The sequence below is a fragment of the Pezoporus occidentalis genome, unplaced genomic scaffold, assembly GCF_034315485.1.
Source record: "Pezoporus occidentalis ecotype Australia unplaced genomic scaffold, CSIRO_AGI_Poc_V1 ctg52, whole genome shotgun sequence".
NCBI classification, from domain to species: domain Eukaryota; kingdom Metazoa; phylum Chordata; class Aves; order Psittaciformes; family Psittacidae; genus Pezoporus; species Pezoporus occidentalis.
In genome coordinates, this window is record NW_026915858.1 from 2,886,760 (window position 1) to 2,902,947 (window position 16,188).

At 36.8% G+C, this 16,188-nt stretch overlaps 1 protein-coding gene across 6 annotated transcripts in view; it reads right to left on the reverse strand.

Annotated features, from left to right (window-relative positions):
* Positions 1–16,188, reverse strand: part of RYR2 (ryanodine receptor 2) — a 382,151-nt gene that overhangs the window by 233,872 nt on the left and 132,091 nt on the right. For 3 of the 6 annotated variants that reach the window (XM_062637379.1, XM_062637383.1, XM_062637381.1), the window contains exons 5-8: positions 15,852–15,866; positions 6,871–6,945; positions 6,091–6,169; positions 4,688–4,800 (exon numbers count right to left, since the gene is read on the reverse strand). In XM_062637379.1, the coding sequence (XP_062493363.1) occupies positions 4,688–4,800; positions 6,091–6,169; positions 6,871–6,945; positions 15,852–15,866 (282 nt within the window). The remainder of the gene's footprint in view (positions 1–4,687; positions 4,801–6,090; positions 6,170–6,870; positions 6,946–15,851; positions 15,867–16,188) is intronic. The other 3 variants (XM_062637382.1, XM_062637380.1, XM_062637384.1) reach the window with 1 other exon arrangement.

Genomic DNA, 16,188 nt, shown 5'->3' on the forward strand with positions numbered 1-16,188 from the left:
TAGGTGGCATCATACTGACACCCACATGAACCACAGGTAGAGAAGGAAACTTTTAAACTACTTGGTAGTCATCTGCCACCTACATTAACAAAATCACCGACAGGACCAGGCTGTCAGTATAACAGCATTGACTGGTATGCCTTAATATAATAGGCTGTCTAGATAGTTGCTGCTAGCAGTTATCTAGCCTAATTGCTCCATATCTCTCCCACTCTGTTTTCCTCTCCAAATCATTGTCCCAGTCCCATCTCTCTCATCCAGCCCATCCAGGTTCCCAACCCAGTTACAGCCTGCCTTATTACCCAGATTTAGGACCACTTCCTGTTTCAGGAAGTTCTCCTCAGACCTACAAAGCTTCAAAGTGGTCTTCTGGGTTTTTTCTTGCTCAACCTATTCCTTCCCATGTCAGCCAGCATTAGACTTGTTTCCAGAAACTCACCACAATTCCCACCCTCAATTCTCTTCTCATTTCTTGGCCCAGACTTCCCCCTCTCTGGATCTTTGTCTGGCAGTTTGGTTCTCTCCAGCCAGCCCACTCCTTCTTTACAGATCTCTCGTCCTTCATTCCCAGTCCCACTCCACTGGCGGTTCTATCAATGCTCCCTGCCAAAACAGCACACATTTTCTGCCCAAAATTTCTAACAAAATTTTAACCATGTGGTGCCCACTCCTTCCTTCCACCAGCTTCTTGTCCCAGATGATTTGTTAGTCCCTTACTGCCTGTCTGCCTGCCTTCAGCTGCCAATCTTTCTAGCCAGTCAAGTCCCACTCAGTTTCCTTCCTTCCCAAATCAGACCCAGGCTCCTGTCCCTGCTACATCACCTGCCTTTTGTTCCTCCTATTTTCTCACAGCTTCCTCCTCCACATATCTGAAATGACAGCAGATCACCAGCAGCACAAAACACTGAGTTTTCAGCTGTCAATACAGTGCCTGACTTCATCCCCTCCTTGAACTACCTATTATACGGAACATGTGGTTCCACCAGGGTTGGAGCTTATTAAATTATAGCCTGCAGAGAGTTTAAACAGTTCATTAACATTCAGGAGGTGTAAGAGGTCTAGTTTATCCAAAATAGACAGTCATTAGGCTTTTAGCTACTAAAAGAACATTCCAAAAACTTCCCTGGGCATGACCAAGCTGCATTTTTTTCAGATTCCTGACTAAGTTTAAACTTAGCCTTAAGTCTCTTAAAGGGAGACTTTAAATTGTTTTTTCCATTCTTTTTTTTTTTTGTTAGAAAAAAAAGCACAACTGTGATATCAAGAGCACTCTTAATTTTCTGTTACAAAGCGTGTGATGCTCAACATTTTCAGAAAAATGTGATGAATTTTCTTCATGATGAAAAACCTTTTTGTCTTCCCTGCTGTCCAGCTCAGTGACACCTGACCTGCTGTGGATGAACTTAAAAAAAAAAATAAGACCTCAGACCGAAAAAAAAAAAAAAAGAAAACTATTTTTTTCCATATTACAAGCGCTTGATTCTAAGAACTCAGAGGACTTTATGAGGCAGAGCAGCCTGAAAACCTTAATCACTGGGAAAATCTACCAGCCTCCACAAACTGTACAAAGACTCCGTGGGAGCTACGTTATGATCCTCAGTGTAACAGCAGCTCAGCTGTTCCACTAATTTCAGGTTTCTTGATGCATACTCAAATTATTTTAATAAAAAACTTTTTTACTGTTTTTTTGAGAAAAAATAAATGATTGCTTTCTTCTGTGGAAGTTCTGAATTCCAAGTCCAATTCTGACTTTCATACTCTTAGGAAAAAAAGAAAAATTAAAGGGGAGGGGAGAGTTAAATAAATAAACAAATCACAGACTGCACTGCTTCCTGGTACTATTACACCAGCAAATGCTACAAATATTTAGAAGCTGCCTCAAGTATCTTATTTGTTGAAAAGGAACTCTGCCATCATTGTTAACTGTTTATTACCAGTTACTAATGATAAAAATCTTCAAGAAAACCTTGCACTTCAAAGGATATACCAATTAGGGAATTTTAGTTTTTAAAACTGGAAAAAAAAAAAAAAAGGTCATTTAAGTCAAAGAAGTAAACCTCAAGGCTTACTCACAGATTTGCATAATGCAGCTGCAGATCATCATTACAGTCAGGACAGCAACTCTATAACTATAAATATAGCAGTGCAGAAATTGCTGCATTAGACTGAAATCTGTGCACTGTACATTCAATGTTGGGTGTTTTTTTTCCTCTTTCCTGTCTTCTTAGCCAGAATAACATTGACACTAATTTTCAGTTTTATTTTCATTTTGTATTTCAACTTCATGTCTAAGGGATTCTTCTTGATTTACGTTTAAAAGACTAAGTTATCCAGAGGCTTCAACAATTTGAAAGAAAGTACAATTAATTGAATTTCTAAATTATTGATAATTGGTAATTTTGAAAGCAATCATGGTACTTAATTAACAATAGGCAGAGGTAAATCTCGGTGCAGGGGTACATGTTATTATGTACAAGAGGGGGAAACGTGGTGGAAGTATTTGCTCATCAGGCTGCACTGCCTCAAGAAAGGAAATAGAGCAACTCTGGCTTGAACTTAGATGGTTGCAATATTTATAGCAGAACATCTTTTCATTCTGTGCTAACATGGTTCAGCAGAGCCAAGTTTCCCCTCTGAAGGATCTGGCAACTGCGGCTTTCATGTTGTATAATGCCACAAGCACTTATGTAATTGCTTTTCCTCAGAAATCCAGAATCCCACTGTACAGGTAAAGATAATGAGAGTCAGAGCAACTGATGACTTGCCCAGGGAGACTGCTGTGCATCAACAGACAAAATCCACCTTTCTGGATCTTTAGCTTACAATTTTGACACTAAATCTTCCTATCGATTTAGCGCTGAATCACGGCAATTTAAAAAATTCAGGCAAAAAAAAAAAAAAGTTTTCCCATAATCTTTTTTTAACGAAAAGTGGGGAATGAGAACTACAGGAAAGTTCTGAAATTTTCTTAATATTTAACAGTGGTTGCCGACCAAATTAGGTCTAAACACTAATCTTCTGACTACCCTGAGATCATAAAGTCACAAAGTCAATGGGGAAAAAAAAACAACTAAGCGATTAAACTGCACTCAGACAACTGGAAGACTAACTTCTGGAGCTGACATAGATCTGCTCACCCCTTCTATTACACAGATTAAATTAAGATCTGACTACATTTTGAAAAAAACATGCCCTGTGAATGAACTCTATTCATCTGTTATTTTCACATGTACATCTTTGCCCCAGGACTGTTAACCTATTTGTCTTAATTTGGAAAGAATTATCAAGTTGCTTGAAAACGTAAAGCAATATTGCACTATGAAAAGATGACAATCCAACCCTATTTCTAACAGCATATTGACATAGAATGTTTGACAGAAAACTTAGCTTTTTCCTGGGGTTTTAAATGTAAAGTACACAGCATACATAAACCTAACCCTCAGCATCCCTCTGTCAAGGGATCCATCTGAGGAACTCCTCACCCTGTTTGAATTTTTACACAAGTATAATTGCTTTATTTACAGTGTTAATACAACTACTGAGTAGGGAGGAAAAACACAATTTTAAGATTGTGAATCCATGTAGTTCACCAGCTCTTAATTTAGTCTAGGAAAACATCTATTTATAAAAACATGGCGGTGAGTGCATGTAAGAGCAAAATTAATTTGTTGAATCCTTGCTCCTTCTTGCTATCAAACCAGAGTTGTGTAAGTAAAAGTGGTTTAATAACTATTCATTAAAATCTAGCTCTAGACTACTTTAAGACTATAATACAGAGATTGAAATATCATCATTTCTCTCTATGCTGAGAATATAATTTATTTTTAGTATATTGATACTTTGCATGGAAAACGCAGTACATGCATTAACACCATGTGCTGAGAAAAATCAGTTTCTACAATCAGCATTATGTCTCTTGCTGCATAAAAGTACACGTAACAGCCTTGAGAACCAACATTTTACCAAATCACTGGGGCTGATTTTATTGAAGCTTCCAGCAGATTGATTTTCATCTTATTTTCATCTCCTTTTTTTTTTCCAGATAGAATAGTTCAGGCATTTGCAATACGAAGAATACAGAAAGAAATTCATCTTAAAGTGCTGAAGTGTTGCATGACAGAACAAATGGGAGACACTTCAATGAGGAAGTTATATAAACGAGAGACAAAAAAAGCAGCTACAACAGAAAGCTTTAAAATACTGAATTATATTTCATTACTTAATTATGACATGTCCATAGCTCTCTATATTACATCTTACATAATCCTAAGAAAATATGGACATTTTAAGGCCCACAGAATGCTATATACCCAAGTTAAACATTCCAAAATTTTGGCTTTAAACTGTAATTCCTATATGGCACTGCTGGTAACTGCAGAACACTCACAGGGATTCTGAATGCCTCAGTTATGCAGTTTGGACAGATTTATTTTTCTACATTTTCTTTTTTTTTCAATAGTAAGTTTTTCAACTTCCACTACCGAAATTAACACAAATCAGTTTAGTCACACATGTCAATTGCACACTTACCAGACCTTCATAGTCTCATCTTGCAAAACGGTATCAAATACCAGTTTAAATACCCTAAGCTATACTTTTGTGGAAATTTAAACCACACTATAGTATAACACTTCTATTAACGCTTTCTTTCGTAGAAGCATGGTAGAGACACTTTTACAGAACTTACCAAGTATCTTTCTGAAGAGACACTGACTAAAATAAGATCATCTCCAACACGCACTTTTTCACCTTCTGATCGTTGCTTGGAAGCAGGATGGATGGTCCACCAGCATGCCTCACCTGTATGATTGTTGAGTAATAGCAGAGAAAGAAATTAAAAAGAAAATGCCCAACATTATTGCCATTACTTTCACATTTATCTCGGCCCTGAAGTTCTGATCCATTTTTCAGCTGGGTAAAGCAAGTGTCCATGCATTTTCAATAACTGCACTAACTTGTCAGAAACTCATCGGGTTTTAATATACGTATACAGAAAGCAGCAAGAACTCTGGAACAGTGATTCTACAGTTAAGTAAGAAGGCAGCACTCTGTTCTCTACACAACCTGATCCAACTTCCTGTTGCTGAAGAGCTTCCTTGTTATCTTCATTCCACATTATGGAAACAATACCAAAGAATATTCCACCAAGAATTAGGACAAAGAAGTGGAGCAACCCATCACTAAGGGGGAATAAAAATAAGCAGAGAATCACAGAACATTGGAATAGTTATGGTTGGAAAGGACCTTAAGATTATCAAGTTCCAACCCCCCTGCCATGGGCAGGGACACCTCACACTAAACCATGTCACCCAAGGCTCTGTCCAACCCAGCCTTGAACACCGCCAGGGATGGAAAATTCACAACTTCCCTGGGCAACACTACAATATTGCTTAAAATAATATTTGAAAGAGCTCATAAATCCAAATTCAATTATGTTTTTCCACTTCTGTGTCTCTAATTACCCAGAATAGTCCTAAGTACTAAAGTCACAGATTCTGTTCCTATGATAAACCTTGGTTTCCTGAACGAAAAGCATGCTTTTCAGGAAACAAACTCTTTGCTCTTGGAACTGTTCAATTGTTGCTGTTATTACTGTTACTGCTCCTAGCTAGAGAAAGGCTTTAAAAACAATCACTTTTATTATTTCATATTAAACATTTGCACCAAACTGATGTCATTGTAAAAAGCTATATCAGCCTAAAAAATAAAATAAATCCAAGTCACCAGCAGTTCCAAAACTTAAACAGAATATTTAAAATAATTATTTAAAATAAATATAAAAATAAATAATTTATTTAAAATAAAGTTTAAAAAAAATCTTGTGGAAGGCTTCTACAAGAACGGTAACTTCAGTCCTTGCTTAAATATAAATGTATGATGTTGACTCTAAGTATCAATATATCTTACAGAAAAGAAATTGCATAATCTATTAGAAAATGTAAAGATAATGCGTAAAACATGGAAATACTGATTTGGTTTAATCCTTAAAATAGTCTTAATTTTTATGTGATTTATACGTATTTATAGGTCTTTTCTGATTTTTAGAATGAAAGTATTCTTCATTATACAGTCTTTTAAACTAGTGTTTACCTGTTGTGTCCTCTTGCAATCCTACATCAAATGCCAGCTTATCCATTGAAGATCGAGATGTAGAGAGGCAGCATAGATACTATCAAGATAAAAAAAGCGTGCATCACTAGTCCTGCTTAATTCTGATAATGCATTGAAATACAAAAAAGCCACCAACCTACTAATACAGGATTCACTATTCTTTCATTGTCCCCACTAGTTACTATCAAGGGCATATATGCCTGTGAATGGCACTCAAGGAGACTTGACAACAATACATGTTTTAAAATAACATGGTAAGAGTGGAAATAAAGGAGCTGGTTGCACTGAATTTCAGCTCCATGAAACCTCACTTGTAATTAAGGATGTTGAATCCCATATAATTCATCAAGGAACTGAAGAGTAAGGCTTCTGTCCAAAATATATGCAGGAAGGAAATTTCCTTTTCCACGTAGTCTTCAACATATGTCTAGGTTGCCAGCCAGATGCCAGCTGTGGATTCGGTCACAGCTTATGCAACATGCAACATCCAAGGGAAAAGAAATAAGACATCATCCATTCAAAACACAATTCATTATGGAGCCAGACTTACGTTTCAGCATTCATTCAGATATGAGCAGCTTGGTTTTGTACTTCCAAGCATTTACTCCTCACAAAGGTTTCCCTTAATCATGGGTAAAATAATTCTTCAATGTGAATAAGTCTCCAGATATCAGTAAATGGCAATAGTCTGGGCACTTTCAAACATAACTTTCATACAAAAAAAAGAAATCACTGCTGCTGTCAACTCCTGTTACATACCATGCCACTGTAGGAATGGCGCAGCAAGATTGCATGCCCGTAGAGTAGCGTTCTATGGCCACCACCCTGTGCAGACTGAAAGATAAAGAGACGTGATATACTGGTATGTTGTATTAAAATGGGACCTTTGAGAAAGAAAAAAAAATAAAAAAAGGGATCCTCATCAGTCTCTTGACATTCTATGACAGAGTTGATTTCCTGATAAAATGCTATTCAGGGATTAGTTCAAGAAGGCTGTTTTATGAATGTGTTCTCCAGTTTTAATTGCTTCCTAATATAATGACCTTTTAAGTCCTTGGGACAGATCTAAGGTAGAATTTGGACAGCCAAATCTAGAAGCTACTTTTCTTTAGACTTTTTCTATTAGAAGTGCTCAGTTCACTAATGAGGAAAATGCTGTACTTTGCACATCACTTATTTGGTATAAAATACATTCTAGAATCCCTCTTCCTTGGGCTGAAAGCAGGAGGTCGCCAAAGAGCAGCAGTTTTGATGCATCACGCTACCCTCTACATTCTCATGTACTGTTAAATCTCTCCATATTCACCCATTTTTCCTCCAAATGATCATGTTTCTACAAAGAGGGTATGCTGCAGGAGCTTCTGGAATACTGCCCCTGTTATACCAGAAAATATTGATGATATATCAACTGCACTAAAGATTATCAACCTCCAGACTGCTTCATCAACCTCCAAACTGCTTGGCCCACAGTGTTGAAATGCTACCAGACATGGACATTCTGCTAGGCCAGGTATCTGTCTATCTGCTAGGCCAGGTAAGTGCTCAAAGATATCCAAAATAACAGGATTTGCAGGTTCTGAAAATTCAGAAATCATGTCCGACTAAATGTTCCTCTTGAGAAATGCAGCATAAATCTTTAATGAAATAAAATTAAAGTGATAAAATTCACTTTTATCCCAAGAAACCGCAACCATTTTTTCCACAATATTTTTATTACAGTTTCTACTTATCTATAATGTTTAACCACTCATGAAAAAATACATTTTGTTAAAGCATGAACAACCCTTCAACTTCTGCTGGACATTTAGGAATTTATTACACTGAGATGTAACTGAATGACACTGGTCAGGATTAAAGACTGTCTGACAAGACACTGTCAGGAGCATAAGTCCATATTCCTCTAACAGAACATCTCATATAACTTGATGTACATCACACTCTTCAAGCAGTATCGATAAAGACATATTTTTGAGTCTATAAATGTGACAAGTCCATAAGCAGCATCATTCTTTCATACAGGTCCCCTCATTTAATCTCCTATATACAGCATTTACACCCTTTCTTTTATCATAGTAGACTGACCTTCTGTTTGACTGCAACATCAGATTCATTACAGAATAAATTGGAAACAATCACACTATGTTATCTCTCTGGCAGCTTCATTTCAGTGCTGAAGATCAATTTAACTGAACAACTATGATGGCAACACACAATTATTGCCCCTCATTTACTGGTTATCCTTCCTTATCTTATATCCCCTAGCATAATAGTTGTTGATCTTTGAGTTATTTGGGCCGTTAAAAAAACAAGGAATATGTGGTGAAAAAGCAAATAATAATCTTAGCACTTTCAAGAAACTGCCAAGAATTTCTGGCTTTTATTTTTATTAAGGAGAGAGCATCTTGACGGACACATGGTATATTTTGAGTTTCAACAAACTACATGGCAGTCAAAATGCAAGAAGGCACATTCCATAATCTCTCTGTAAGACTGAGTGACATGACTTTTTATTATGAAAGAATAAAAGTCACGGCCTGTCACAGACACAGTCTTGACAGTAAGACATGAAGACTTAGCTTTGTGCTACCATTAATATCATCACTTTTTCCAAAGGCACAAGGTACAAATGACAGATTTGATAATGTCAGGACCACTGTGCCCAAGATGAATACTGAATGTCTGCTGCTCATCACACTGGGAAAGAGGGGACAACCTGCTCTGAACATACTGCCTTACCAACATTTCAGATTTGCCCAGAAGCTTTATTAACAGCAGCCATAGGTACCCAACCAACAAAGTCCCGAATATGGGCAAAACTTTGAAATCTCATTGGTATTTTTATCAAAATTATTCTGGGTTACTAGCCATAAATTTGGTACCTAACATATAGATTCAGTTGCCTGTTGTACAAAAGATCAGAGGAATAATGTGATCAACAAAATCACAGCTGTGTTATCTTTCCCTTGTTCTGGCCATATAGATTTGTCTGTCTAGCATCTATTTTATTAAATGCCCGTTTGTATACAAACAAGAGAAGGGTGGGCTCAAAAAATTTTTCAATCATTTGTATAACAAATCGGGCAGCGATTTTTTAGAAAAATTTTTCTCAAGAGGATTACACTAGTTCTTCTTACCCTAAATTATTTTGCCCATTAAAAAATCCATGCAAGTTTGCTGTTTCTTTGACAGATACAGAGTTGCAAAAAATATTTCAAGAATTTTCCACTTAACAGTTTCTAAGAGAAAATTATAATCAAGGCATCCACATGGAGGGAAAATGAAAAATTGAAACAGAAAATACAAGAGAGGCTAGAAGTGAAAGCTGGTACTTCTGTTTTGGAGCCTGTGTTCCAGGATATATACACACCTATAAGTTAATTTCATATATTAAAGGCTCATTTCCTAAATAAATACTCAGCATTTATCTTTATGCCAGAAGCTGCATAGTAAGCTGCTGGGTCATGACTGTCTACTGAAAGAGCCTTTGATTTTTCAAAATAATCCATTCCTACCTAAAATGTTGCAGAGAAATAAAACTTTCCCACATTTAAAAAATAAATAAATAAATCTAAAAATTAAGAAGTTAACAATCAGACCTCTACAGTAAAGTTGCAAGATTCAAAGATGAGATTTGCCATTGCCACTGGAGTTTCATCAAGTTTCTAGTAATATTCAAGCAATAATATTTCAGAAGACACTGAAAGTAAGAATTCTTGGAAGCCACAATCCATAATACACACAGATTTGTGACGAATTTGAAGTCACCTCATTAACCAAAAGCCATTGATAAAGCAAAGGCAATTTAGAATACAACCACAATTATAGCTGAAGCATTCAAAACACATAAAAAGCTTTCATGTTCAATGCATTGTTAGACCAGGCAATGTGTATAGATTACTAAGATCTGCGCTGCTTAATTTAATGTAATGTGTAATGTTGAAACAAAAAGAAGGAAAGTAAGTTAAAATGGGGAAATAGTTATTTTTTTGTTTTCCTAATAGAATAAGAATGCCAAAAAACCCTTAAAATTTTCAACCTACAAACTATCTAGTAAAATGTACAAATTTCAGCACAACCTGGAATATTTACAATATAGACTGAACCAAAACATATAATATTTTACTGTGAATACCAATCCTGCCATAAGGTACGTTACACATGACTCAACAAACCATTTATATCTGGTTTTATGCGATTTTTTATACACACAACTGTCATATGTACAGACAAGCAATCACCTGACAGATTTAAACAAGTATTTAATTGACATTAACTCAGAGAGTAGCACTCAAACCACCACTGTGCCTATGGATGCATTGCTACACTTATGGCCATTCATGAGAAGCTGAAAGAAATTAATCATGGTGACACTGAACAAGGGTTTTGGAGACATTTCTGCTTCTGGGAACCTCATGACCAAAATTTTTAGAGACTACTGAATGGACCTATGGCATCAAAGGAAAATTTGAGTAAAATAGCCACTACCTTAGCATTCTTTTCAAGATAACAGCCTTACTTCTACCAGAGAAAAATATTTCTTAGACCAAGTACTCTATGCAAGCAAATGCTAACGTTTCTTTGCTGACTTTTCTTCATAGATCTACACAATCTCCAAATGTTTGAAAATGAAAAAAGCTATAAGCTTCAGGGATGTACCAAAGAAAGACAAATATGTGAAGCCATGTACATATACAGCATAGTTATTTCAGTGTTTTGTGCAAAGCTTTTTTAATATTGTCCTTAGTCAGAAAACTAATGATTGAGAAAGCCTGACAGCAATTGTATTTAGCACGAGGCTATTTGGACAATTCTAGTCACTCATGGGAGAAATTAAGAAATATTGGAATTTGTCACAAGAAGACAGGCACTGAAGCACAGTCCCTACAATATCACTCGGTTTTTAAAAATGACGTTATGGCTTTTCCAGCCTCATTCCATGATGGACCCGTAACAGCAGAATAGAATTAGGGACATATGCTATAGGAAAAATAACAGTACAAAGACTAGATTTTAAGGAAGTATTGTTTTGAAGGACTTAAAAAAAAAAGAAAAAAAAAGAAGTGAAACAATAAGCTACAAGACATCATAGTAAATACTTCCAAAACACAATCCATATAATTTACAGTAAATTATGACCTAATTGCAACCAACGGCTTAGTTGTTATTTCCTCTGTGCCCCAGACCCAGCCATATGAAACACCAGCCCAGATAGTCTAGATGGATCTTAGGACCACTCAATACCGCTCTGAATAGGATTCTAAACCAAATACTACACAACTGTTTTCATGGCACTGAAGATTTTTAACATGTGAGAAGCTGTATAGTAAAGAAGCAATATGATCTCTGTTTTTCTTCACAGCTTTTTTCCAGGCAAATAAATAATGTTCATGGTTCAAATATGACTTTTAAATGTACACTGGGGTAAAACAGCATCTTTTAAGCTGAGTACTTCCACTTTACATTGAAGTTTAAATGGAGCACACTAATGATGGCCATCTTACACTTAAAATAGATGCTAGAGACAACATCATGTCTAATAGAGGACATCCATACTTACATAAAACTATTTGCAAATATTACTGCCAAAGCCTTATTTTCTCCATTATGAGTGCGTTCGAAGTTTCATAAAGCTCCATAGTTTAGTTCTTATATTATTAGAAAACTATGGAATGATGAAAAAAAAATCCTATCTCTAAATCTAAACAGTTTAAAGGTGTAAGCAGAAGTATATAATTAAACACAGAATATCCTACTATTACCTGCTTTGAATCCTTTTAAATTAAAAACCACCACCACAAAAAATGAACTAAGCAGGAAATTGCACCCACCAGTTATGGAAGCCCTAAAAAATTAAATATAAACAAAGCACATGTTACTCCAGTAATGGAACCTTCTCAGATCTCTACCCTGGGACTCATGCTGGAGCTCTCAGATTTCCCATTCAAGAGCAGTCTTTACATTCTGAAATTGTGGATTTGATCCATTAGAAAGAGAAACCAAACAGGAAATGTGAGTCTGATCACAAGTATTGGCTTGGGGAAAAAAATAAAATCAACTACCATGTATTCTGAGTAAAAGTATATTTAGGTCCTGGACTATGTTGTTACTAGTCAGAAACCACCTCCGATCAGAGGATCAGAGATGTAAGGCTGTTGGTGTTAAACGCCTTTTTCAAGAGGCTGATGAAAATTAGTAAACCTGCAGGCGAATACAAATATTTCACCTGAGCTGGTTCTTAAAATAGAAAATGGAGTGCAAAATGAGGAACATGTGCTTTGTTTATACCCCTGGCTCTAGATCAGGCATGTCAGTTTTGTGGGATGAATGTCGGCCAGAGTCCAGAAAACCCCAAGCAACGGTGATAACAGAATGTGCGGAAACAGGCTGAGTCACTACAGAGCTTGTGAAGTAACCCTGGAAAAGAGCTAGAAGGCTTGTGAGACACATTTAGTCAGGCAAAACTAAGCAACTGACACTTGGAATAGCAACGCTGAGAAATTACATCTCCAGCAGTGTTGTACAACTTAAAAATGCTGCAAGTAGTAAAGACGACAAACAAAGCTACAGAGCGTGAGCCAAGGAGTTTTACGTGTTCTTTTTGCACATATAAACATCCATTTTCTTTAAAAATCTTGACACAAAAAAGCCAAAATTTCCTTTCCAAAGTAACAGCATCCAAGCCCAGAAGCCTGGAATTCTACCACAACACAAAATGCTAATGAGTCCCTTCTGCAATTACCATGCTCTTGGGCTGCCATTTCCAGTGGCTGGCACCAAACCCACAGCATTTAGCTGCTTAGAATTTAAAGATGCAAAGAATTTAAAGACCAATTCACTGTCATGTGGCACTGTGGTAATAACTCTTTTCACCCCACTTGTACCAAACAACCACAGCTCCAAATCGTGAATTCAAACCAAGCCAAAACCTCTGTCTTCTGTCTCACTGTAGTCTATATTCCATGCTACAATGAAGTAACAAAAAGAAAGCTGAACCTATCTAGAAATTATATATGCTGTACGTATTCTAGTCTTTACACCTTACTTTTAAATCACTATTTAGTTGATCACTTTTTCATGGAATTCATTACGAAAGTGTAATTCCTGATAAATACAGATATGGAGATTAGTATATCTGATGACTCTGCTGGTACCTACTCTTAGTCAATGATGGCCATTGTGACCTAAAAAAAAAAGGCAGGGGATAGGGGGAAAGAGGGAGAAAAAAGAAACAAAACTATCTTCTTTCACCAATATCATCAGCAGTTACCTTCTATTTTGTGTTTTGCCAAACCAAAGAACAGGAAAAATCTTTTTAGCTAAACTACAGGTTTCCTAAGAATGGCTTGTATTAAAAGCTGCATCACCATGTGTAATTATGCCTTATATAAATATTACATAGAAATCTGAACCTGAATTAATCAGTCAACCAACAAAAGTCATGAGCATGTCTTATTCACTTAGAAAACAGAGATACTTTGCCATCCGTATTAAAAAAAAAACGGAATCATTAGTAAAGATGTTTGTGCCAGCACCATGCTAAATGATTCTAATTTATCTAATATTGATCTGTCGAAAGGCAGAATGAACAGCCACATAAGAAACACTTCAGATACATCTCATGATTAATATTAGCAATGGTACATTTATGTTAGCACTTTTGCAGCAATGGGAAACTTCATGTCAATTAAAAGCAGATACAGCAGTAAAAAACAAACAAACAAAAAAAAAACAAAACAAAAAAAAAAAAACAAACAAAAAACCCCACCAAAATAGTACTGATCATCTGTTTCAAGCCTTCTATGTAAAAAAGCACTTATATTTATGGCTGAGGCAATCCTCCCATTACAAACTGCTACTTTGAAACATTTTCAGCGGCTTGGAAAAAAAATTGCCCAAGAGGATAAAAATTCATCAATTTCTCCCTCAAGCCTCGTGAAGATTTCTCTTCCCCCATACTCCTCCTTCACTGCATAGGAGTTGAAAGGAATTTCTAATAAAAATCTTCATGGTTATTTCAGAGCTGCATAAGTGGAGGAGGGAGGCATTTTTTACAGGTTGAGGACCATGCCTAAGCTTTTTCTGTTGCTGTATGATACAAGGAATGTGAATCATCCTTGTCACTTGAGGAAAAAACCTCACAGATAAAGAATAAGACAGACAGGCAAGTGGGAAGAAAAGATGGATCAGCAGAGGAGTCATGCTAAGAAAATTCCTCTGACATCATTTAATCCAGCCCTTAAAATAGCACTGCTTATCTGACCCAGAATTCCTCCCTTTTAGACTGACAATGAAGCAAGACCGTACCACAAAACAGCAAACTTGTAGGCAATGAAAATCAGTAAACAAATGATGAAATGGAAACAGACTTTGATAATTAAAGGAAGGTGTAGAAAAAGGATAACCAACACATCTTGGCTAAAATCACAGCCAATTATTCAAATGTCAGTTATTCAAAATGTTTGGAGGTTCACTAAGTGCTTTGTCATAGTGTCAATAAATAATAATACAAATATATATTGAAAAAGTAAAAGCCCTGAGAAGCAGAGCTCCTGCATATGCTTATGACCTGAGGCAGTGAAGTGCCTAAGGGCTCCCCACTCACCCCACTGAGACACCATACAATCCCAAGAGCATTCTGTGACAGAAGAAACAGTGTGCTATCTCCTCTTTCCAAAATGCCCACATGTCTCAAGACCATTGTCTCAAGATCTCTTATTTACCAGACAGTGTTATATTCTCACTGAAAGGAAAGATGAATTGATAATTACAGAAGCCAGACCAGAGTCCTATTTTAACAAAAGTGCCTGCCTTTGGTTCTTCATAATCTAAATAAACCAAAACCCCAATTCAAGTTAGAGTCCAATGGTTTCTAGAGAGAGTCTAGTGGAGAGTTCATAATCTAGTGATTTCTAAATCCAAATGTTTATAACATTCATTAAGTGCTATTTTAGTGAAGGCAAGTTTGATGCCAATGTTAAAAATAAGGAATCACAGAATCATAGAATAGTTAGGGCTGGAAAGGACCTTAAGATCATCTAGTTCCAACACCCCTGCCATGGGCAGGGACACCTCACACTAAACCAAGGCTCTGTCCAACCTGGCCTTGAACACTGCCAGGGATGGAGCATTCACAACCTCCCTGGGCAACCCATTCCAGTGCCTCACCACACTAACAGGAAAGAATTTCCTCCTTACATCCAGTCTAAACTTCTCCTGTTTTAAGTTTTAACCAGTTACCCCTTGTCCTATCACTACAGTCCCTAATGAAGAGTCCCTCCCCAGCATCCCTATAGGCGCCCTTCAGATACTGGAAGGCTGCTATGAGGTCTCCACGCAGCCTTCTCTTCTCCAGGCTGAACAGCCCCAACTTTCTCAGACTATCTTCATATGGGAGGTGCTCCAGTCCCCTGATCATCCTCGTGGCCCTCCTCTGGACTTGTTCCAACAGTTCCATGTCCTTTTTATGTTGAGGACACCAGAACTGCACACAATACTCCAGGTGAGGTCTCACGAGAGCAGAGTAGAGGGGCAGGATCACCTCCTTCGACCTGCTGGTCACGCTCCTTTTGATGCAGCCCAGGATACGGTTGGCTTTCTGGGCTGTGAGCGCACACTGCCAGCTCATGGTAAGTTTTTCATCAACCAACACCCCCAAGTCCTTCTCTGCAGGGCTATGAATGCACTAAATTAAACTGCAGGAATTCACAGAAAGTATAATACCAAATGTTTAACTTGCTTACCTTCATCATAAATTTCTGTAGAGCCATGAGAAGGGGAAAAAAAGAGAAAATGTGAAATGAGTATTTGCTTTCAGGTGCTTAAAATGGGACTTGTTTTCCTTTAAAAAGTGAGTGGGATACACAGAACTACAAACCACATTTAAAAGGAACATTTATCATTGCAATTAGCATAATTATTAGTTTGTGCTGGAAAGCAAAACAGCTGCTCAGAACAAGGCTTCATCATTTTTTTATGCAATAGTTTTCTCATTTGGGGTTTGTTTTTTCTGTTGGTTGTTTTGTTGGCTTTTTTCCCCCCCTTTAAATAATATAGCACATTAAATACTTATTGCTTAAA